Source organism: Haliotis cracherodii, unplaced genomic scaffold (assembly GCF_022045235.1).
Source record: "Haliotis cracherodii isolate W230 unplaced genomic scaffold, xgHalCrac1.p SCAF_6, whole genome shotgun sequence".
Lineage (NCBI taxonomy): Eukaryota > Metazoa > Mollusca > Gastropoda > Lepetellida > Haliotidae > Haliotis > Haliotis cracherodii.
This window is the reverse complement of record NW_027266319.1, coordinates 15056375-15081721: the sequence shown is the minus strand read 5'-3', so window position 1 is coordinate 15081721 and position 25347 is coordinate 15056375. Positions and strand designations below refer to the sequence as shown.

General features: G+C 41.0%; 1 protein-coding gene across 1 annotated transcript in view; it reads right to left on the bottom strand.

Annotated features, from left to right (window-relative positions):
• Positions 1-22617: 22617 nt before the first annotated feature.
• Positions 22618-25347, bottom strand: part of LOC139446675 (protein Wnt-16-like) — a 54463-nt gene continuing 51733 nt past the window's right edge. Inside the window, exon 4 of the mRNA XM_071227948.1 lies at positions 22618-23870. Within this exon, the coding sequence (XP_071084049.1) occupies positions 23406-23870 (465 nt within the window). The 3' untranslated portion in view covers positions 22618-23405. The remainder of the gene's footprint in view (positions 23871-25347) is intronic.

The window sequence follows — 25347 nt, the reverse complement described above, 5'->3', positions numbered from 1 at the left end:
TTGTATATTGAAATCTAACGTAAGACCGTCATATAATATTTGTTCTTAAAGTTTACTCATCACGAAGAGGAATTCATGCTAACTATCACAGTCTCTTTCTTTAGAGATACCAATTCTGACTTTCCAAAAATCTCTCATTGAACAAGCGTCATACACTCCAAGCAACACTTCCGTTGTTCTAGTTGGTATAGTCTTTTGCACTCCCTGTTTAGTTTGTCAAATGTCTTTCTCTTTACTGAAAACATTTTTTTTTTGTTAAAGCAGTTTTAATCTTATTATCGCTTTTACAAGTACGAAATTCTTCCTCACATTCTTTAACAAGCACCTAGGTGAGACTGAAGCTTCTTTGACCAGTATGGGTTATACACATTTTTACTTTTACGAGTGGCGTTGTTTCGCTTCCCATTGTCTCTCAGGGCATTCTTGTCCAGTTCAGAATGTGTGAAGGTTACAATATCATCAAATGCACTATCGATATTGTTAGAAGACACTATAGATGTTCTTTTTGTTTTGTTTGATAGTTTCTAGACGCCGCACTCAGTATTATTCCAGTTAACAATGCATGGTCTGTAAACGATCGAGTCCGGACCAGACAATCCACTGATTGACATCATGAGCTTCGATCCACGCAATTGGGTTACGATGACATGTATCAACCAAGTCAGCGAGCCTGACCACCCAACTCCGTTAGTCGCCGAGTAGACACTGTCTTCCATGCTTGACAACTGGCATTGAATTAAAGAGCCGAGTTCAATGTGTGATCAGGTAATGCGTTTGTTGATATTCTTGGTGGGAAAAATATAAGGTGTTCCTCCCTTATCACGTTTTTTTTCAATAATAAATAATAAATGCCATTCCTCCCTCCCAATTTTTACGCGGCCTAAACATTATCTGGCTTTTACATCCAGTCCTTAAGATATACGTTGATTCATCAGAAAATGTTTTGTTTAACATAGTGCAAGATGTATCCAAACAAATGTCAAAACAATTTAGAGACGTTGTACATTTCAACGCAGGTGTTCCGTCAGTTTGTCACGTGGTCTTGCGTTCGTCGCATCAACCAATCACAGGTCATTTCCGCTGCACGGACTTCTGGCGAGCGTTCACTGTCAGACGACAACTGTGATGCAATGGAAAATATTTATTTTCATATTGGAATACGGTTTTACCAATCTGTCAACAGCAACAGTTGTTCCAAACGCATACTGGAGGATTTTTCTATTCAAGTTCATCTTTCTACAGCGTTAAGTGAAAATATTTCGACGGACAATAATTTAAAGGATTTCTTATTGGACAAAGGAGACGCCAAGACGGACTTAGATTAATTCCCTTTCTTGGATTGTGTTTTGAACAATTTTACTTTCGTAACAGAGGCTTTTTACAGGAAGGGATACTGCTCAGAAAGGTATGTGTTTTATCATACTTTAATCATTCATATTATTAAGCTTAAAGTCCTCGTTTTGAAGGAACGAATTCTAATAATGGTTGGTCAACCAGACGTGATCTGTTGTATTCTTATACCCCGTTTACATGCACAACATTTACTAACGTGAGTAATTTTGCACATATGTAACTATAAATACGTGTGTATATGTATGTAAATTTACTATGCGTACACAAAAAAAAAAATTACCTTAGGTGTGTAAATAAAGTATGTAAATTGTGTATGGCACACATATTCGTCAGTCTGTTCACGGCTTTCAACACTAAACAGGTTGTTTTCCAATGAAAGTTCTATGAGAAGAGAGTTACTTCACCGAAAATTTTCGCGTGAAGCAGCATGTGTTTGATTTAATTTGTACACAAAGTTTTGACTCCTTGAAACCAAAAGAAAACACTGTCCGCTCAACTCTCAACTCTGTGCATGCGCATAAAAGTTGGCAACTTTTGACAATTTGCTTGGTGTTGGCAAAAGAACAGATTTTAATTAGATCACCCTCTTACGTTAACATAAACGTTCACGTTGCAACATATACACACAGTGCAAATTCACATTTACATTTGCACGTGCTCCAGACATGATGCAAATTTGCTCCTTATGTAAATATACACACACGCGAAACGCGTTCACATGACTAGTATACTTACATATGTATTTCTACACACGTATGCACATATACACACATATGTATAGAGGCGATTGTTAACGGGGTATTAGTATATCTGTGTGCTTGAACTCATGTGCCACAGGTTTGTCTCATCTATGGAAGAGGCTCTGTGCCAATAACGCTTCATGCTTCTTTTATAATTTCATAATGGAACCATGATGTTTTTTGCTTAAGACAACGTTCGTGTGTTCGCTATATTTTACATTGACAAACATCCGAAACCAAAGTCACAAATACCTAATTACAACTACTATTCTTCTTCAAGTTTTCAATCTGTAATCTATGCTTTAAACTGCTGTTTTGTAGATACGATTATCATGTCAAACGTTTCTAAGATATCAGTGTGTGGATATATCTAATAACGCAAGAGCTGTTTTAAATTACATTATCACATACCGGATGTCGATATCTGTTTTCTCGAAAAACTCTATACTTATGATAAAATATGAAGTGGTATAGCTCCAAAAGCACATCATTAGTATTATTCACACTAATTTGAAGCTCTGACATTCAGGCTTATATAATCCACATGACTTGGTACTAGCAAATGAAACATCCCTAAAATTATCTTTGAAAAGCGATCACAATATTTGCTAACAAAATAGAAGGCCTTCTCAGACCAGAAAACATATTCTTTTTGCATGCATAACTTAACCTAAATGTGTGCCGAATTGTCAAAATGGTTTTAGAAACGGGTGTGTGCATGTCATTATATTCTCATTTCTAGTTTTGTAGTACGCTTTTGTTGAACCACTAGACACATCCCTTTTATATTTCTTTCATAGGTGTAGAAGCAGTGTCTCTTTGCAGTTCAACAGGACGGCAGTCTTCTACTCGGTCTGTTTGTTTACGGTGGCTTTCCTCTACTTTCATCAGTGGATACTGGTAATGCCTTCCTAATTATGTGCATCTGGTAAAACGCATTATTATGAGTGAGCGAGTCGGATTTAACGCCGCTTTAAACACTCTTCCAGTTATATCACGTCGTTGTTATTATTATGAGGAGGAGACACTTTTTGATAGACAGCGTTGATAAATGAGGGAATGAGCAAATTGTACGCCGATTACGTATATAATGGCGACCTGTGAATAACATGGTTGGCAGATCGTTTTGGTACAATGACACATTCAACAGCGTTAGAAATTGGCTATAGTCCTGTAGTCCTTGCCAAACTGCCCAATAGTTAAGGTTTCATAAGGGCTAGTAGAATTTTGCCATTCTAAAGGGTTTGCTGTAAGCTATCATTATGAGGACAAGTTGTGTCCATCCGATAAACCTTTCGGGAAGCTTAGAATGGTCCGTTAGTCCGTGACTAATGACAGAAGACTAGTTTACATAGTACCTTTTCTGCCCCGGAACCTATATTGTATGAATTGGTCTAGATCGGCTTGTCTCTTGTCTCTCCAACCGCTAGTGTACCTGCTACAGATCCGAATATTTACAGACATCTGTCAAAAGAGTGAATAACATCAACATCATTAGTAAACAAACATCCGATCCCTCTGTTGGTAATATGGAAGTTACATTGTGTTACTTATATTTTTAATTGTTTTATATGAAATGAGACTGTGAGTGGTACAGTGGTTAATGCGTTGGCTCGTTACGTCGAAGATCAGAGTTCGATTTTCCACACGATTACACTGTGTGAAGTCCATTCCCTGCCATTGGTATTACTGAAATATAAACTCACTTCATTATCATTCATCACTACTCTTTAGTATCATTATTGTTTGATAAACATGCGAATGATTTAGTGGGAATCGTGAATGGAATTTGATTGTAGCAGATATTTCTTATGAGTACAGAAATGGTTGTGTCGCTATTATTTACACATGTCTAGTATTTTATTGAAAGACTACTGACACTAACACAGTCAACCACTCAATATCCTGTTCTTATTAATTAATTCACTGTTGGTATGCATGATGCTGCGATGACCACAAAGCTCCAGTTACCCAGCCACAACAAGGAAGTTGCTCCACATTATTGGGATGCTTGCGTGCTTCTCCTTCACTGCTGATCTACTTCCTGGAATGACCCCATACAACGGTATCAGACAGGCCCCCAAAAGGTATTGAGCGAATGAGTGAATGGCTGTTCGGTATGGTTACGAAGAGATTTTTATGCAAACGCACACCTGTGGGGATTACAGGTAAGAATATAGGTCCTAAGCAACATATAAGTGGCGGCTAAATGAATCGGGTGTTGAGGCTCAGTGTTTGTTTGTTTGCTGTTTAACGCTGCATTCAGCAGTATTTCAGCTATATGACGACGGTCTGTAAATAATTGAATCTGGACCAGACAATCCAGTGATTGAAGACGTATTCTAACCCGGATCTTAACGGGCCTTCTGGCTTAGTGACTTGGTTGATTTCACGTTATCGTGTTCAAACATCGTTAATTGTTGCTCATGATATCAATCACCGGAGTGTCTGGTCTAGACTCGATCAAAGCTGGAATATTGGTAAGTGCGGCGGTAAACGACAACAAGAAAATATTATTTAAATGCACCTTCACCACACAATCCTGTGGCCGAAAGTGTGGGCAACCACGACGTCCACCACGCAAGAGCTGTGGGTTAACCTGTCTAGATTGTGACTTTTCATATAAAGCATGATTGTTAGTATCTTCCCTGAAATCCCCACAGTCACGTACACTTTTAGAGTTGAGTGTGCCAGGTGGAGTCCTTGGACAATGTTTCTCATTGACAAGAAAAACATTGTTCAGAATCGGTAAGGAATATGATTATTATCAGAAATGGTAGCCAAATAAGTACCACAGTTATCACCGTGTTATTATCTTTCGGATATGGACGCAATATACATTTTCTCGCTTACATTTACACCATGTCATTTTCTATTTATATTTGTGATGTTTCTTTTACAATTGTTCTTCTTCTGGTAATACTCGATTCTGATCGAATAAAACTCTGATTTTACAATCGATTTATCGCGCAATAGTTCGCATAATATCTTTTATCTAAATGCTTAGACTTTTCAAAATAGAAATACATGTAGATGATATTAATATTAATCATATAATGGGTAGGTTTCTTGACAGGATAAAGCCAACGGATAAAAAACGATATCCGTTGGGATCATATGCGGATAGGGATGCAAATATCAAAGGTCAAGTAGGGACTACAGTGTTTATAAACAAACATTTGTGGCATTCGGCGATCGAGTCAGAAATAACCGTCAGGATTCTGGATAAACTATAGGGATAATTGCTATCATTTTCAAAAGAACACTCTAATATACTGAAAATCAGTGTCTAACTGTGACGGAGCTAAGGCATTTTATAAGTTTTGGCTACTTTGGAGATATAAATTTCGAAACAATTTAGGCCCAAACTAGGCCTAGCCAAGCCGATCAGTAGCCATATCTGTGCTTGTAGACCTCTGCGGCTTGAAAACTTTCCCACAAATTAAAATGGTTGGATTTTGGCCGAAATATGTTTGAATTGTTACCTTGTTTCGTTTTGTCGCTGTGTGTACATCTGTCTGCACTTCCTAACGTTATGACAGGACAGGCCGACTGTCAACAACTCCAAGGCCCCCTAAATACAATGTTTATTCCTAATGCAGGATATTTACCACCCCCAAACACACTCGCGTGAAAACCTCTAAATCTGTTGCATAGACTGAATAAAATTTGATGAATCGTTACATCTCGCTGAGGTAATGGGTTGACCTCAAGTAACTCTGGGTAGGGAAGGGAAGATTTCTGAGACCCAATCCAATTTAACGTTTTCAAACCAAATACACACCTCCATTCAATTTACAATGCTGTGCTTAAATGCCATTATCGGCGTTTTCTTTAATTTAGATCAACAATCTACTCAAACCATTTAACCATAAGCGAGTTCGGCTTCAGTATAGCGCCGTCAGATCTAAAGACATCACAGCTCTACATTGAAAACACATTAAGTAATCTCCTAATCGACGCCTCTTTAAATCGAACTAAATGTTCTCGCTAAAGAGGACGTATAGCTGCATTGTCTTTGTTTGAGTGATACTTCATAACGATCGTTCGACACTAAACACAAGATGTACAGTGATTATAGGGTATATATATGCAAGAAGTATACGCTTACCATACTCCCGACTTAAACTATGAATGTATTGGCCAAACATTTCTTTTGTATTTGGGACGGCATAACTGATAAATGAATACATAACATAACACACGTTGTTGTAGGAGAGGTGAGTGAGTATGGCTTTACGCCGTTTTAGCAACATCCTAGCGTTATCACAGCGCGGGACACAGACAGGAGCTTCATACTCATGTGGGGATGTAGAAGAGGTGTTAGTAGTAGAAATAGATTTGTTTGTAACAACGTTACAGTCTACTTGTCTCACCATGCGATCCATTTTGTGTCCTTTTGACCAGCATAGATTGCTGGCGATCTGTTCTAAACTGGAGCCCTCACCTGAATATGGTTTGTTTGTTTGTTTGTTTGTTGTTTAACGTCGCACTCAGCAATATTCCAACTATATGACGGCGGTCTGTAAATAACCGTGTCTGGACCAGACAATCCAGTGATTAATATCATGAGCATCGATCCACGCAATTGGGATACGATGACATGCATCAACCAAGTCAACGAGCCTGATCACCCGATCCCGTTAGTCGTCTTTTACGACAAGCATAGTCGCCTTTACGGCAAGCATGGGTTGCTGAAGACCTATTCTACCCCGGATCTTCACGGGTCGTTTGTAGGTGAGGTGAGGTGAAATGGGGTTTAAAGTCGCGCTGAAGATTATTGCACTGCACCAATTGGGGGAATGCCAGAATTAGTAGTAGTGACACAAGTAGAAGAAACATGATTAGTAGTTGAAACAAAGGGAGTAGTAGTAGCAGTAGAGGTAGTAGCAGGAGTAGTAGTAGTAGTAGTAGTAGTAGTAGCGGTAGTAGCAGCAATAGTAGCAGTAGTAGTAGTAGTAGCGGTAGTAGTAGTAGAGGTAGTAGCAGGAGTAGTAGTAGTAGTAGTAGTAGTAGCGGTAGTATTAGTAGTTGTAGTACTAGTAGTAGCAGTAGAGGTAGTAGCAGGAGTAGTAGTAGTAGTGCAGTAGTAGCGGTAGTAGTCGTAGTAGTAGTTGTAGTACCAGTAGTAGCAGCAGAAGTAGTAACAGTATAGGTAGCAGCAGCAGTAGTAGTAGTAGTAGCGGTAGTAGTAGTAGTAGTTATAGTACTAGTAGTAGCGGTAGTAGCAGCAGCAGTAGTAGTAGTAGCAGTAGAGGCAGTAGCAGTAGTAGTGGTGCAGTAGTAGTAGCGGTAGTAGTAGTAGTAGTTGTAGTACTAGTAGTAGCGGTAGTAGTAGTAGTTATAGTACTAGTAGTAGCGGTAGTAGTAGCAGCAGTGGTAGTAGTAGCGGTAGTAGTAGTAGTAGTTGTAGTAGCGGTAGTAGCAGCAGTAGTAGAAGTACAAGTAGTAGTTGTAGTACTAGTAGTAGCGGCAGTAGCAGCAGCAGTAGTAGTAGTAGTAGCAGTAGTTGCAGTACTAGTAGTAGCGGTAGTAGCAGCAGTAGTAGTAGCGGTACTAGTAGTATTAGTATTAGAAATAGCAGTAGTAGTACTAGTAGTAGTAGCGGTAGTAGTAGTAGTAGTTGTAGTAGCGGTAGTAGCAGCAGTAGTAGAAGAATAAGTAGTAGTAGTAGTTGTAGTACTAGTAGTAGCGGTAGTAGCAGCAGTAGTAGTAGTAGTAGTAGTAGTAGTAGTAGTAGCGGTAGTAGCAGCAGTAGTAGAAGTACAAGTAGTAGAACGCGTGTGGTACTAGCGTTTAGAGTAGATATTGTAGTAGTAGTATTAGTGGTGTTGGTTGTTCTAATTCCGTAATTCTAATTGAAGTAGTAATACTGAACAGTATATGAGTTTAGTTGGGTGTGTTTAGCAAAATCACTTTGAGGACAAGACATGGACTGATAATAGTTACGCATTTGGGATACGATGACATGCAATGATACCCCAGTAACCGTAGAAAGGCAGTTGTAGTGTCAGCTGAGGTCGTCTGTAGAACCTTATGTAGAAACATGTAACTTACTTGTTTTTGCAAATATTGATTATCAGTTTGTTTCAGACTCATATATATTAATACCATTGCCACGTCGAATAAACCGTAATCAATCTTAACTGGGAGTCAACTGGCAGTTTTGTTTTCAAAGCTCAGCATTGGGTATGTGTGATTTTTTAAAATCTCTGCTTGATATTCAAATATTCAAGTATAACACCAAAACAGCAGAATAGGAAATGGAGTCTATACAATAGTGTCGCCCCATAACGCAGACATCTTCAAATTTAAAAAAAAGATATGGTTGAGTGCACTATTGATGTCCTGATAGGAATGGATTACTCATATAAGTAAACATAAGGAAAATATGTTATTGGATAATATGTAGGTCTAAAATATATAATAGACATAAAGCATAATTACTTATTGTGATAGGCTTATATTTCTTGCACATATATGCCGTTCACAATTCACATCACTAGGCACATGCCATCTGCAAATCATCTATTTTGGACAAGTACATAATATTCCAATACACTTCACCCGAACTGTAACGACGACAAAAGGTTGGACGTTCAGTCTTGTCAGGCGTTTGTAGTCTCTCTGATCTTTGGTGGTGGGCTTGTCCCAAGGTCATCATCCCGAGAAAAGAGAGTTAAGAGAAGTAGTGGCTCCACATCAACAGGGGAAACCGGGCATCGTCATCCACCATGTTGAAACCACGTAGTCAGTGATGGGTTGTGCACGAGGAGCGTCATGCAGTTGTTCATGGCCGCACGGCAAACCTCCTGTGCTTCCACAGTCGGGAGGAGTGGTCGCCGCCTTTCTGGTCCAGATCTGTACTTGTGGACCTTCCGGTACTGGACTGTAATTCTCAGGACGTATGGCCAGTTGAATAACCTTTCTTTAACGTCAGCTTGTGGGAATTCCCTCACTTGAGCTTTAGTCAGTCTTGATTCGTATCAGAGCAAGAGTAGATAGAGGGTTTGTTGCACTTGAATCTTCAATAGACTGAAGAACCTGACGTAGTTGACTCTCTGGAGGCATAACCGTGAATTAACCCATGGAATGTATGATGTAGGTCTGATTCCACAGAGCAGGACAAGAGGGAAATATCCCATCTACGTAGATATTATAAGACCGTAGGGCTGCAGCTTGTTCTTTAGAACCTTGTCCTGACTGCCAACACGAAAGGAAAGGAATCGTCTGATATCACTTGTCTTCGTCCACTGTCAGAGGTCGACATCTATTCGAGTCCGGGGACGTTGGTGTATGGCGAATTGTCTCTGACGGTACGGTGTTCTGCTCTTTATGGGATAAAAAGACAGGAGAGAAACTGTTTTTTAGTTAATCTTGTTAATCTTTCTGAATCCCATTCCTGTTAATCTGCGTTGCTGGTTCATGTCTTGCACGCTTTCTCACAGTGCTATCAGATACATGGCAATTATATGGTTTAAAAAGGAGTTTGTGATGGAAACAATAAATGCAGAGTAACCCAATTAGTAATGCTCAATTATTAACTCATTGAAATAAAGTCGATTGGTAAGCCATGAGCATGGGTCAATCATGTATAATTAGAGGTAGGAGAAGCCAAAGGGATAATGCCTGCTCTGTGATGATTAATTTGTTAAGAAAACAATACTTGAAGTCATATTAGTTGCTAAAAAGCAAAGGGAAAACAAACTAATCAAGAGATGATGAATTAGCTTAGCGGTTAAAGCTTTCGCACGTCACGCCGAAGGTCTGGGTTCGATTAAGCTCAATTCTGGTGTCCCCTGGTGTGTTATTGCTAAAACCGGTGTAAAAAAATCCATACCCAATCATTATTTGAACAAGAGAGCATAGCATGCATTGCGGAACAAAATTTAAATTGTATTATGTATGTCGGTGGCGGTTCCCATCCTATCATTTATTTACTTTTTGCACTAGGACATATGATGATTATGTTCAGCTCAATATGGGATGATTGACAGACAGACAAGTTACGTATTATTACGTATTGTACGAATAATGACTGACATGCCAGTTGATTACACATTTACACAGTTTCATGGATAGTGTTGTATTTGTGCCAGCTAGGAATAAAAGGATATTCATCCATAGTTTAATCTTATTTTTGCATATCGAGTGTTAAGCAACATTTCCACTTGAAATAACTCTTTCAAACTACACCATATTTAATAAGAATTTGATGGATTGAATGCCTGTCTCTAGAGATTTTCCCGTTTGCCCGGAACTGTGTTATGCTTTCAATCGCTGGTACGGCTGATCCGTCAATTTTACTACATAGATTGAAGTATTGCCTATTGTCACGATAAGTTGCATTCACTAACAAACTATTGTACCCGTGAAGATCCTGGTTAGTGTAGGTCTTCAGCAACGCATGCTTGTCGTAAAATGCGACTAACGGGATCGGGTGGTCAGGCTCGCTGACTTGGTTGATGCATATCATCGTATCCGAATTGCGTAGGACGATGCTCATGATGCCAGTCACTGGATTGTGTGGTCGAGACCCGTCATATAGCTGGACTATTGCTGAGCGCGGGGTTAAACAACAGACAAAGATATAAACAAAACACATTATTGGTAGAACGCCCAAGACCATTCTATCCTGTTACGTCGACACCCAAATTCAAACAATATGTTAACCGAGAAATCTTGACGTAAAAGAACCTAGTGTGAAACCAACAAACAACCAACAAGTGGTATACAGTCAACAAATGTATAACACAAATTAACTAGGTTTACAAATCAAAACAAATTACTGAACAGCGATTACAATGGCAGTATACAAAAGAGTGGGAGTACAATATTCGATGGCAATATATTATATGATGGCAGTGGTCAGAATAAAATGCACAAATACAGTGGTGATGGCAAAAGTAAGTGATAATGATATATTCACCCAGCAGCGACAGTGGTCAAGCTTCCGAGTTGGGCTTGGCACGGAATCAGAGATGATGAGCGATCCTCACATGAAAGCTGCTTCAGATGTGATGAAAATGCGTGAGAAATACGTAAAACGCTCTCGTCTCATTATTTATACAGCCCAACTAGCTACTGGAAATTTCTATAGTGCCCTCATCAGTCTAGCGGTACTAGAAGGATATTCTGCATGAGTCCACGGCCTACCGGAAGCTTACACGCCACACTACCATCTAAATATAGTAGCTTCGTGACAACTTGATTACTGTCCAAACAATCCCAACAGAAACAATGCAATACAGTTACAAGCACTGTTAAACAACAAAATATACTGCCATATAACGTCTCCTTCAAATGTCAGAATTGACACAATTAATATCCAGCTAATTAAAACATGTATTCAGACGATGTTAATTTGACAAAGTTTCTATTCGACAAATTTGTTTGCAACTGGGTGCACACTTTATTATTATTAGGAACACAAGTGTTTTTCTCCGCAGCTGAAAGGACAGTGTCTTTTTGCTACATGAATTATCTCCCCTGCCGGAGACACATCAGATGCTCTGTCTGCAAACTGACATTTATTTCGGGTAGATCGTCAGTATTTACACAGTTGCACTCTAACCCGTCTCACATTTTGACAAACTGGTTATATGTTAGATGTAGATGTTGCCAAAATGGCGTGTGATTTTTCCTTTTGAGTATTTAGTTTTCAGGTAATAGTTACATCAGTACTCAAATACTTATACGCAAGTTCAGCACGTATTGAGTTGTCATCCGTTAAACAATTAATACAATTTTATGACAACAAAAACAAGATAATTTCAGATTTTGTATCATATGTGTACAATGCATAACGCAAAGTAAGAAAATTAATAAGTATCAGTAATCAAGTTTCCGACGCCTCTTCTCCCCCCCCCCCCCCCCCAATGTCTAAACGACACAACCCTGACAAAGGCGGTATCTATGACAAGGCCAAAAAATCTCACCGTAGTACCATTCGGATCTTACAACAACGATGCCGTATGGTTATATTAAAGTGCTAAGATCTGTAAAAGTGAAAGAAGCGTCACAGAAATCTCCACATGTCACAGACATCGACATTGTCTACATTTCAGTGTTTATTATTAAAAAATCAGTTCTTCTTTCCATGTGTGTATGGGATGGAATGGAACGTGCATTCTACAACGTTAAATGATGTAATGCCAACTGTACGGTATGTTTAAAATACACACACACACACACACACACTCACGGATAAGGTGGTCAGCTTCGTTGGTTTCCAGGTTGTCCTCATGCATAAAGTCACTTGTTTGTCCAGTCCTCACTCACTCACTCACTCACTCACTCGGATACAGGCTGGCCTACTTGAACCAAAGACGCATATGTATGTACGTCCGTGCTTCAACCTTGGCAATTCTCTACGATAACTACGTTAGACTTTTGCTATGAACGCCGATCTAATAGACTGACTGAGTGAATCTGGATTTATGCTTTTTCCAGCAGAATCACGACCCTACTGTTGGAAACAGCGTAAAACCATGGGATTCAGATATTGTGTCCATGTGGGAAATAGAACACGGGCCATCAGCGTTACTAGCCAACGTTTTAACCACTAGGCTACCCTATATCCTCTCTCTTATATAAAACAAGCATTACCACTTCTTACGTATGACACACCCGCTTGGGATTCACATATCGTATGTGCCCATGTTGGGAATCAAACCCGGGCCTCAGGCGTGTAGAACGAACGCTTTAACCACCTGACTACCCCAATGCCCATAAGTGGGGACGAAGATGTAAATCGGGTGGTCACAATTATGGCTGCAGCTGGATGGTATTTGTATGAATGACCACTAAGAAAGACCTCGAGGGGGGTCGTGTGTCATGACGCCACGACAGCGTAATATAAATTTTCGCTACTGACCACTGTAATATTCTGTATTGTCATATAGCGAAGCAAATCTCTTTCCATTCAATCTTACAGTCCCTTTTCGTATACCACTATTCTGGAAGTTTTCTTTAACCATCCATCACGATTATGACTGGCACAATGCACCTTTTAAGTCAATCACCTGGTGACAATATGTTCACCTCTTTCACATCACTGTCAAGCAACACAGCCGCAAGAAAATTGGTTGTTTGTTTGTTTGTTGTTTAACGCCGCACTCAGCAATATCCCAGCTATATGACGGCGGTCTGTAAATAATCGTGTCTGGACCAGACAATCCAGTGATTGACAACATGCGCATCGATCCACGCAGTTGGGATACGATGACGTCCATCAGCCAAGTCAGCGACCCTGACCACTCGATCCCGTTAGTCGCCTCTTACGACAAGCATAGTCGCCTTTTACGGCAAGCATGGGTTGCTGAAGACCTATTCTAGCTCGGATCTTCACGGGTCGCCGCAAGCAAGTAAGGTATATGGATACAATAATGCATACAAAGTTGAATCTACTAATCTAATATATATACTAGGTGTGAAACAGGATGGCCTAGAACAGAGGCCTCGTTCTGATTAATAATGTTTAAAATAGCAAATTCTCTTCATATTTGTTGCTGTGGATCTAATCTCAACGAATTGAAATAATGGTCCGAGTCAAGAGAACGTTTATAATAACCAGGCCCAGGCCTTCAAGAATTTCATATGAATTGATTGTTCCAGTCTCCAGGAACTGACCATATGAATGTCGTAGCTGTTGCGCCCATCTACCAATGGAAGCGCAATGCCTGCTCTAGCATACGTTCTCGCATCTGAAACTACCTCATCACCCTGGAAATGTTTCTTCAATTTCTGCTAAACAATCCCCTCCGTTTACGTAGCTATTGATATTCTTTGTCCTCCAATTTAAAACCATAAATACACAACGCCCTTCTCTTTACCGCATCAGCTATTGGAATATGCCACACCCATCAATAGCAAACCAGCCGAAATCCAAGCTGTTTCCTTTTTGTACATGTCTATAGACAATACTCGTTGTCTATGCATGTATTCACTGTTGTTAACCAAAGTTCATAAATGTCAGTACATCTCTCTAGCGAGTCGTGTCCACAGCCCAAAGGCGATGTGTCGTCTGCTTGCTCTCGGAATGTCGTCTGCCCACAGCCTGCTCCCTATGTTTCATGTGGTATTTACCAGGGATTACTGCTCATAAAGGCCGACTCGACATGGTGTAAACCTTTCTAATTCTCACCACAATTCCAAACATGCAAATAAAGTCAACGTATTTACCTACATTAGTCTCTGAACTGGGAACATTCTGGAGCAATGATGCCTTATGTTGACAAGAGACTACCTACACTAATTACATTCACACTGTACCAAGGAGTTAGTTCTCGCGCGTGATTTCCATTCACCTTCAAGGATTAAAAAGCCACGGGAAACACTTACTTGGTACTTTTAAAAGCTCCAACTCTAATATGCCTCTTTGTCAATGCTATTGAGGAACAGCAGAGGTAATATTTATTTTTGTAAAATATTCTGATTAAAAACGCATACCAACTGGGTTTCGTTTGCTGTCCCTTCAGTGGCTGCCAAGTAATGTCGATTTGGAGGGGGGCACCGCTCTATCTCTCACTCACTCCCCCGCGTTATTTTGGATAGAGTAAAGGTGGGGGATTTGTAAATCTAAACAAGACTTTAGAACAACTACGTGAAGCTGTTCTCTCGACGGCGTATAGTTCAGGGGTCATCTCGTACACCGCCAAAAACACAAACCTGGACTTGAAGAACTCCGTGCAGTGAACAGGTACACGACCAGGACGGGACAATGTTACTGAGGCAGCTAACGCTCATCCGAAGCATTAGGATTGATTAAACGTCAATTTTCAAATCCAAAAATATGATTTATTACAAAATACTTGCACTTTACAGTGATAGATTTCAGTGAGTGGGTTAGTTAAGTCCCCTTCAGCATTATTCCATTAGTATTAAGGCGAGGGACGCCAGGAAAGGGTTTCATAATTTGCACCCACCTGGGGATCGAACCTCTCCGCCTCCGAGATAATAAAAATAATTTCAACTAATATTTGGTATCAATTCCGTCCAAATGACAATGCCAATTTCGACCTACGCATTATTATGAATTATTCGTAATTTAGACAATGTAAATACATTATGTACACACACTTATTCCTTGGGACGGTAATTTCACGTTACCCCGAAATAAGTCCAGCATCTCTTCCATGAATAAATCTTAGCCCCCATGTCTCAGGAAATAATTCTTTTGGTTCCGATTTCAAAATAGGGTGGGTTGATACATATTTTTAATGCGTATATTTTAAAAGAAGATAAGTGTGCAATACTGGGCAATATGTGACTGTAAGGCAGCCATTGGGCAGTCTAGTCATTAGTACGCCTCAGTATCTAAACCTCTCGACTAGTATTGATCATCAGTGCCCCACCTTCGGGTAGCATCGGTCCTCAGCACCCCAACCCCGTGTAGCGTTGATCCTTAGTACAGAACCCTCGCCGAGTGTTGGATCCTTAGTACACCACATTCGGGCAGAGTTGATCCTTAGTACCCGTCCCTTGGCGAGTGTTGATCATCAGAACCCCACCGTCAGATAGCATTAATCCTTACTACACCACCCTCGGGTAGGGTTGATCCTCAGTACCCCACTCTCGGGTCGCATTGATCCTTAGCACCCAACCCTGGGGTAAAATTGATCCTCAGCACCCAAACCTCGAGTAGCGCAAATCCTCAGTACCCGACCGTCAGCGAGTGTTAATCATCAGCACCCAAAACCTCGTGTAGTGTTGATCATCAGAACCCCACCCTCGGGCAGCATTGATCCCCAGTACCCCACCCTCGGGCAGCATTGGTCCTCAGTACCCCACCCTCGGGCAGCATTGGTCCTCAGTACCCCACCCTCGGGCAGCATTGATCCTCAGTACCCCACCCTCGGGCAGCATTGATCCTCAGTGCCCCAACCTCGGGCAGCATTGATCCTCAGTACCCCACCCTCGGGCAGCATTGATCCTCAGTGCCCCACCCTCGTGTAGTGTTGATCCTCAGTACCCCACCCTCGGGCAGCATTGATCCTCAGTACCCCACTCTCGGGCAGCATTGACCCTTAGTACCCCAACCTCGGGCAGTATTGATCCCCAGTACCCCTCTCTCGGACAGCATTGATCCTCAGTACCCCACCTTCGTGTAGTGTTGATCCTCAGTACCCCACTCTCGTGTAGTGTTGATCCTCAGTACCCCACCCTCGTGTAGTGTTGATCCTCAGTACCCCACCCTCGTGTAGTGTTGATCCTCAGTACCCCACCCTCGTGTAGTGTTGATCATCAACACCCCACCCTCGTGTAGTGTTGATCCTCAGTACCCCACCCTCGTGTAGTGTTGATCATCAACACCCCACCCTCGTGTAGTGTTGACCCTCAGTACCCCACTCTCGGGTAGCATTGATCCTCAGTACCCCACCCTCGGCGAGTGTTGATCATCAGAACCCCTCCGTCAGATAGCATTGATCCTCAGTACCCCACCCTCGGCGAGTGTTGATCATCAGAACCCCTCCGTCAGATAGCATTGATCCTCAGTACCCCACCCTCGGCGAGTGTTGATCCTTAGTACACCACCCCGTGTAGAGTTGATCCTTACTACCCCACCCTCGTCCTCGAACTAACACCGATTTATCGCACCGATGTTCGGTGAAACGGTGTAAATAATCAAGGTGCAGTAAACTACGTTCTAACTAACACGCTTATAACGAACCGACGGATATAACGAACTGTTTCTTGGCCCCTTCCATTTTCTCTATACATGTTGTACATATGCTTATAACGAACTACGGTTATAACGAATTAAAAATAGTGGTCCCTTGGAGTTTGTTATATCGTAGTTTAATGTAAACCCCAGTGTAATGGTGTCCACAACTCACAGAACATAACTGATCATTCAGTTTAACACGTAAACGTGTCGGTAGTTGTTATTGTGATGGCTGGAAAACAATGCTCATTACGGAGCCCATGTAGGTTGAAGAACATGCTAAGTTAATCAAGCAGATGAATCCGTTGCAAGTGACGAGTTCCGAATGTTAGTTGGATACACGAGTTCGTTGCGTACAGCGGGTGCGAGGCGAGCACCGTACGGAGGTGTGAATGATGGGCTGAGTCTGTGCCTGGGATGATGGGAGCATCATGTATAGGGTCTGTGGGCTGTGTCTACCGACTGTCAGATGCGGAAAAATACTATACACTCGCCACATCGTGCTGGCCACACCGGTGCGTATGTAATTGTAGTTGGAAATGTGTGGAATCATAATGGCCAAATGTAACGTACAGGCATGCATCTGGGGCTGGCATCGTCAAAATGCACTTGCTGCAGCAGATTCTGTGAGTAAGTGTGAGAGTGAGTTGGGTTTAAACGCAACGTGATAAACTGCACTTGCTGCAGCAGATGCTGTGAGTAGGTATTAGAGTGAGTTGGGTTTAAACGCGGAAGGATAAACTGCAATTACTGCAGCAGATGCTGTGAATAAGTATTAGAGTGAGTTGGGTTTAAACGCGGAAGGATAAACTGCAATTACTGCAGCAGATGCTGTGAGTAAGTATTAGAGTGAGTTGGGTTTAAACGCGGAAGGATAAACTGCAATTACTGCAGCAGATGCTGTGAGTAAGTATTAGAGTGAGTTGGGTTTAAACGCGGAAGGATAAACTGCAATTACTGCAGCAGATGCTTTGAGTAAGTATTAGAGTGAGTTGGGTTTAAACGCGGAAGGATAAACTGCAATTACTGCAGCAGATGCTGTGAATAAGTATTAGAGTGAGTTGGGTTTAAACGCGGAAGGATAAACTGCAATTACTGCAGCAGATGCTGTGAGTAAGTATTAGAGTAAGTTGGGTTTAAACGCGGAAGGATAAACTGCAATTACTGCAGCAGATGCTGTGAGTAAGTATTAGAGTAAGTTGGGTTTAAACGCGGAATGATAACTGCAATTACTGCAGCAGATGCTGTGAGTAAGTATTAGAATGAGTTGGGTTTAAACGCGGAATGATAAACTGCACTTGCTGCAGCAGATGCTATGAGTGAGTGTGAGAGTGAATTGGTTTAACGCCACATTAGAAATAATTTCAGTTATATCACGGTGTGTTGCAGCTTGGAGAAAGAGCCATGATAACAATTGGGTCCAATCTGGTATTCGAACTCACGATCTCTAAATCCGTTCACAGTTAAGGGAGGTAACTGCGGGGTGAATTGCCGCGCCCTAGACAACTGGTTCAGTCCTCGAAGAAGACAGTTTCCCCTTTGTCATGTATGATGGTCACCATTTTGTGCAATTTGTCAAATGACCCGCGAAGATCCGGAATAGAATAGGTCTTCAGCAACCCATGCTTGTCGTGAGAGGCGACTTACGGGATCGGGTGGTCGCTGACTTGGTTGATGCATGTCATTGTATCCCATTTGCGTGGATCGATGCTCATTATGTCAATCACTGGATTGTCTGGTCCAAGGATAGTGAGTGCGGTGTTGGGTTTAAGCTGCTTTGAACAGTATACAGTTTGATCACGTTAAAATATCACATTAACCTAATGAACAGGTAGCGTCTTTTGGTGTTGCAATTGCACAACCCTTCCATGAGAGCTGCCAGGTTGCCGGCCAAAGTGGGTATCCCGGAACAGAACAGGCTCTGTACGAGCCGACTAAAATAGTGTTAACAGTAGTCGTAATCTGGCCGACTGTGTATAAACGAGCACTGACGGCGTGGGTCATTGCTTATAGCTCATACTGTCAGCCACTAGTTATAGCCCGTCTCAAACTCGATTATTTAATATTCGTGTAACATTCATAATGGTCTCTAGCAGATGTACAGAGTAAAAATAAAAAAATGCAACAAAGAGGGTTTGGGTGATCCTGGCACAGTCAGGCTGGTTAGGCTCATCAGCAGCCCAGGTCCCTTGTCCCCTCTACACGCAGCCCAGACAGCGAAAATGGACTGCTCCCAGGAAGCGTTGCCAAGTCAAAGCCACCCAGAACATTTCGGAGAATGTGAAGACACCCCAACAATGCAGCCTTCTGCATTACACAGATTGTCAGAAGGCCTGTATTCCTTGTAGCTAACCCGAGTACTCTCCCAATGTCAGTCAGCAGATTGGGAGGTACCAAACTTAAGGCATCGAGAACAATGGGCATTCAGACAACTTGGTAATTGGGATGCAAGCATGGCATTTCGAAAGTGAGGTCTGCATATTTGCCATGTGTTTTTCTGAATCTTGTCAATCACATTAGTGACAGAGAATTCAATGATATAAATAATTTCATTGGATGTATCAAAAAGGGCAAGATAAGGTTTGTTGGCCTGGACAGATCTGAGGTTGTATACGGACCTATTCAAAAGAATTTTGTATTGATCATTTTCCATGACGCCCTCTACATAGTCTGGGTCGAACCATGGATGGACCTCTGTGTCAAAACCACAAGCATCGCGAAGATGGTAATAAAAGGTTCGAGCCACGCCATCATGTCGCCTAAGATACTGTGTTTGTTCAACTGACAGTGTGTTCGACAGTCTCATTAAATTCATTGCGTATTCTACATTTCATTTGTAAATTTTGATGCAAAAACACATATTGACGGTTTCGTTGACAGCAGTTTTACGCCTTTAAGGCCAGCCGACTTCATCCAAGCGATGCAGGGTTGCCGACCTTCTTAACGCACTGCACATGGACTCGATGCAGTGTTCGTTCAGATAGCCTCTCGTCTGGGCCTATTTGATATAGCACTTCGTTTGGTTGACACTCATTTCCGTACCGCCCAGCAGTACAGAATCATCAACAAAATCAACATTGACTTTAAGATTATGTAGCACATTATTATAATAATTATTTTCACTAAATAGATTATAATAATTATTTCCAGTAGGAAATGTCGCAATGAAAACATTACGTGTTTTGCTATGCAGTGAATTCTGTTGAAAAGAACGGTATAGTTCCAAATGAACTCGTCAGGACACTAGCATTTAGTGTCGAGTCGTATATCTTTCCACATGATCGACAGAATCATCGGAACAGGCCTGTGTACGTCGGCTGCGTCACTGATATGCAATGAAGGTCCTTAGACTCTCCATTGAAGACCGCATTTCAGCCCTTAGCCATATCGTGGGTTGTTACTTCAAACCAAATTTGTCAAAAGAGAATTCTTTTGTGTTAATTGTACTCATGTTTAAAAGGACATTTCAAGTTGTTTAAGCTTGTAACTCAGATGTTTGTCGTAAATGGGTGACATATTTGAGGCCGAAAGCCTCTCCGCAGATGCCTTGCATTCTTCTCTTGGATCAAATATGGCGGAATGGGTGGCCTAGTGGTTTTAGGACTTCGAAGTGGCATTTTATTCCAATGCAACCGACGCTTTGCCATGTCTCGTTTCGTCATATGTATGTAATATGAAACGCTGTTTATCAGTACTTTGCCATTCCAAGTGCAATCGTTAGTTTGAATAAAGAACGGTTCGTACCATTCACAATGTATAGACTATGAATCGCCCGGAAGCCGGTGTTTCCTGATTCATGGGGTTCTAAACTAACGGGATGTCTCTGTGTATCGAGTGACTGTCAATCGTTTGAGTTGTATGTCATCAGAATCGATGCCTGAAGAGGGGAAGTATATGATGCAGGCTGCAACAGGGATATAGTTTCCTTACCCCCATCTGTGGATCCGATCAAGGCGTGTTTGGGACGTGGAGTAGATATTTCCATCAACAAACCGCAGAGACGCTCGTAAACCTGACTCAACCCTGCCGACAAGTGAAGCGGCTTAAGGAATCTCAACTCGGAAAACAGAACGGAATTCACCTGATAGGGAATATTAAATGGAATTCAAATAAACTCACTGGCGTAATCTCCGAACACCACTGGGCTGAATGCGGCAGTAAAAGTTGGTGGGGTATTTTACCACCTGTATGCAAGATGGCGAATTTTGTTTTTAACAAATTACCTTATCAGTTGAAATGTAGAGCGCCTTACCCTGTGCATTGACATAGCATACGATGTTTTTGTCTTCATAATGGTTCCCCCAATTTATGTAAAAGGGTATTGTAAAATGTGTTTCCTCTGTCATTTTGTGTTCAACTCTATTTGATGAAAGCACAGCCTACAAAAAATTAACGAATTCACGATGCGGCCTTAACCGATATTCTCTATTTGTTAATTTTACACCTACAATGATGCATTGGAAGACTTGTCACTTGTTGGCGACTCGGTGTAACCCATTAATTTCATATGTAGACGTTCGACATTTTGCAGCATACACGTATGCTAAAGTATTTATAAATCAGGTCTTTTTACAGGTGTTCCGGTATACAATGTGTGAACATCACAACTAATTCATTTGATGAACACACTACCTAAGGCAAATAACACCTTGCTTGTGTCACCTATCGCTTGTATTTTACGATGCACCCTTCGTTTTCCGTGGTTGCACTATATGGATGTTGTATTGAGTGGAATGTATGCTGAAAGTTAGAGATCATGAATATTGTTTTTTGATATTTTATGAAATTGTGTCCCTGAAATTACGTGATCCCTAACTTGTTTTGTTCAGTATATGTATGTTTCCCCATCTACTGGCCTTACCTAAAGCCACGGAGAAACAGGAGTATGGGAACTGATTCCATTTTAGGAACACAAAAATGTGTTCACATAAAAAAATTAATTATGCAAACATAGAATTATCAATCTCCCAATTTACAGTTTGTACAATATAAAGAAATAATTACAAACTGCCGGGAAACTAGATATGAGAATTTATTCTCAATTTCGATTCCACGTCTACTTGATAAGTTACAGATACAATAATAAGCATTTTGATTTAAGGGAAAGACCCAGTTATGTTTACACGTCCACGTTTCTTTACTTGTAACTCGCCCTCATCTGTGGGTTTCAGTGTGTTGGATTTCTCCCCAGAGTCCTACAGAAACAATCGTACTCATTGAAGTACTTGTCTCCAGATAAACCAGTAGGTGTGTCAGCTGCAAAGCGTCAGGGATATAACTCAACGCTGTTCCGAGATAACTTGTGTAACATTCAAGTACCTTTGCACTGACAGAAACCTTCAGCTCAAAAGCATTCGTAGATAACGATATTCAGTATACTCAGTCGGCCTTATATGTAAAAGGGGATAAAATGTTCAGTGGGCAGAAGATGTGCAGATGCTAGGTTCCGCTGTATGTTGGTTCGAATCTCATTCGATTCGATTAGGGCCCGACCGTTTGATATTCTTGAGGTGCCTGAAATTGTGTATGGTGACTGGATCAAATTTCAGCTACAGAACAAGTATTTGTATTAATTAAAACTATTTGTTTTTCTTGTGGCAGACAATTTTGTTTCAACTGAAGCATAATTATTTTTTTCAAGCATTTTCTGTGACAATTTATTATCAAATGGTCGGTCCCATATGAGTCTTTGTCTTTTAGTCATTGCCATATCCGTGCTCGTGGATTTCACCAAAGTAAAATCATACCGGACCTTGTTTTACGCAACGGTAAACTGTTAAAGGCGACGTAATAATACATCCCAATTTGTTAAGTTTTATCCCTGAGCTTCGGATCGCAAACAAACTACTAATAAGCAAAAACGATAACGAACATTTAATTTTTCTATATTGAGCTCTATTTACAGGCAATATATAATATGATTTGCCAAGGTGACGTAAAACATACAGCCAGAGCCGGAGGACACTTGAAATATTAACAATGATTGAATAGAATGTTTACATCTTGTGAAATAAATAGCATGCTGGGAACATCGTAACACAGGACTACACACAATTATATTACAGCTGACTCGGACACACAACATCCGGTAGAAAGGTACGACGGGAAATATCAAATAATCTCCAAATTGTTTCTTCGTCCCACATCCGGGTCTACTGAACAGAGACATAAACTATGTCGACACAACGTACCATGTGTCAATGGTTTTGTCCGAGTATGAAATATGCATTGTTATACGATCAGGTTGTCGTCGAGTTTGGGATGTTACGCGCCTACAACAAACGTATTGCTAAAGTGAGTCTCACTCGCAACGACCTGAGGCAACAAGAATATTTTGCATAAATATCGTGTTTCTGCATTTTCTAATATCAGTTCAGTAACCACAGTCATAGCGTTTTACAAAACTACCCAGGGTTCCTTGCGAATATGTTACAGAATCTTCCTCTGCAATCACAAGAATCGGCACATATCACGTGGTATTCTTCCGCTTGTCACATGATCCAACGTCATTTCCTGTATATCATGTATTGCCGTCTCCCTTCCTGTAATTGCACTTGAATCCGCTCTTGAACACACCAAGCTACCATCTCCATACTGGACCATGGTGGACCCGTTTTGAATTAAGCCACATGTAGGGAGTAAGCGCATCACTTGCACGTATATAGGTCAATTTCCGTCTCACAGGTCTTACACTCAACGTAGCAACACCAGAAGAACTTACAATGACATCGTTCTACATATGTAACGACCTGGGTGTTATAGCCACGCCCACAGCATAGAAGATCACAACTGTCAGAACCCATCGACGTTCGATTGCACAGTCGACTATTGGTACCCAGAATTCCCCGCTTTAGGTCTTTCCGGCAGTAGTTGGGAGATTTGTGCATATATACTAGTTCTGTGGCGGTTATAGGCACTCTACGCTTCGACTTGTCACGGCGACGTAACCTTTTCCTGGACCTGGATGCAAGTCGAACAGATCTTTCATATCCGTTTTTTAACACATTTCCAACTTCTCGGAACGTTGGTAGCCCTCTCCAACATGTCTTCACTGCGCATGAGCCGGACACACCATGGCAGCGACACTTCTGTTTCATCAAAGTCTCCACCGCCTGTAAAGATGAAGACATTGCACCATTAACAAATGAGGGCGATTGATAAAAAGTATATAGTTTTAATATATAACACAATACACCTTTATGGGTGCCAGTCACTTATTGGCGTTTACTGTAAGCCACCATCTAATATTTTTGGGGGCTGAGATTTTTGGTGGTGGTGGTGGTGATGAACTAAAACTTGAGGGCAAATGCACGCTTTATCCACTATGGTTCCCACCAGATTTGAGAGATGACAGCTAGTCTTAACTCAGAATGATTAAATATATTCTTCTCTGATTAGTGTTCGTGTCTTGTAAGCAAATTCAGGCATATCGGCGAGCGTATTTCAGTACGAGATACGAGCTAGAAACGACGAGGCATTGGCGAAGAGCAAGGCATTCACGTTTATTTCAAAGACGTCACAGTGTACTGATGTCGTCATGTGGTAGAAATAACTGCAAGCAAGGCGACTAAGTTTGTAGATCTATCAAGCTCATACAATAGAAGATTTAATGTCTAATACTGGTGTGTGTAATGTTCCCTGTGCACTTTCATAATTCGATGCCCGATTTCCTCACCAGATGCTGTCTTTTCATGAGCTTTAATCCTTCGAAGCCGCCACTATCATCGAAAGCCAATTGCAAAAAGCATAGACAATCTCAATTCAATTCTCAACTCATACCAAAACGACTCTGGACGCCTATAAAATGAAATCTAATCAAAAGTATCTAATCACGTGATTGGTGCTTCGTAATTTGATTAGGCAGTTCCAAACTACATTTTGACCACTAATGCATTGTGTCCATAAACTCTAACGAGTATCGGCTCCAAAGCTTAAAACGCTGCTAAAACTACGTTTCATTGAACCCCATGAATTAATGAGAAGGCAACGCAATGCCGCTTCTAGCTGATTAAGCAGTGTGTATATTGCTGCGAGATTGCTTAATACCTTAGAGTTCCTGGCAAAGAAATAGTGCCCGTGGGAGTCGGATGGAGACAATACAGGGAGCAAAGAGGTTCTTAACGCTCCGTGTAACGCAATATTGAAATAGAGTAACTTTTCGGATGGATTAAGAAGGAACTTGCTTTGGTCGACTGCTTTATTAAAAAACTGGACAAATTTTTCTTGTCAACGTCAAGTAGATGAAACATCTTTTTAGACTTTAGTTTTTAAGGTTAAACTTAGAGTTTGTTCATAATTAATTTGAATAATAAGTTCAGTTCTTAAGGTTTGTGTATATAACATCTCCTTCCGACTTCTTAAACTCTAGTTCAACCCCGAATCTTTGAAAATGGATTGTTTTCAATAATGATTGATGATATCTTTACGCTGAGATGTAAAGAAAGGTATCATTTGCAACACCAGGGCGTGGTCTCAAACCACGTGTTGTAGTTGAAGTATGATCGTTATTACAATGTTCGGCACGCAATACATGATATTTTGTGGTATTTGCTATTTATTCGCTGAAGTCGAGTGTATATTTTGTGATAC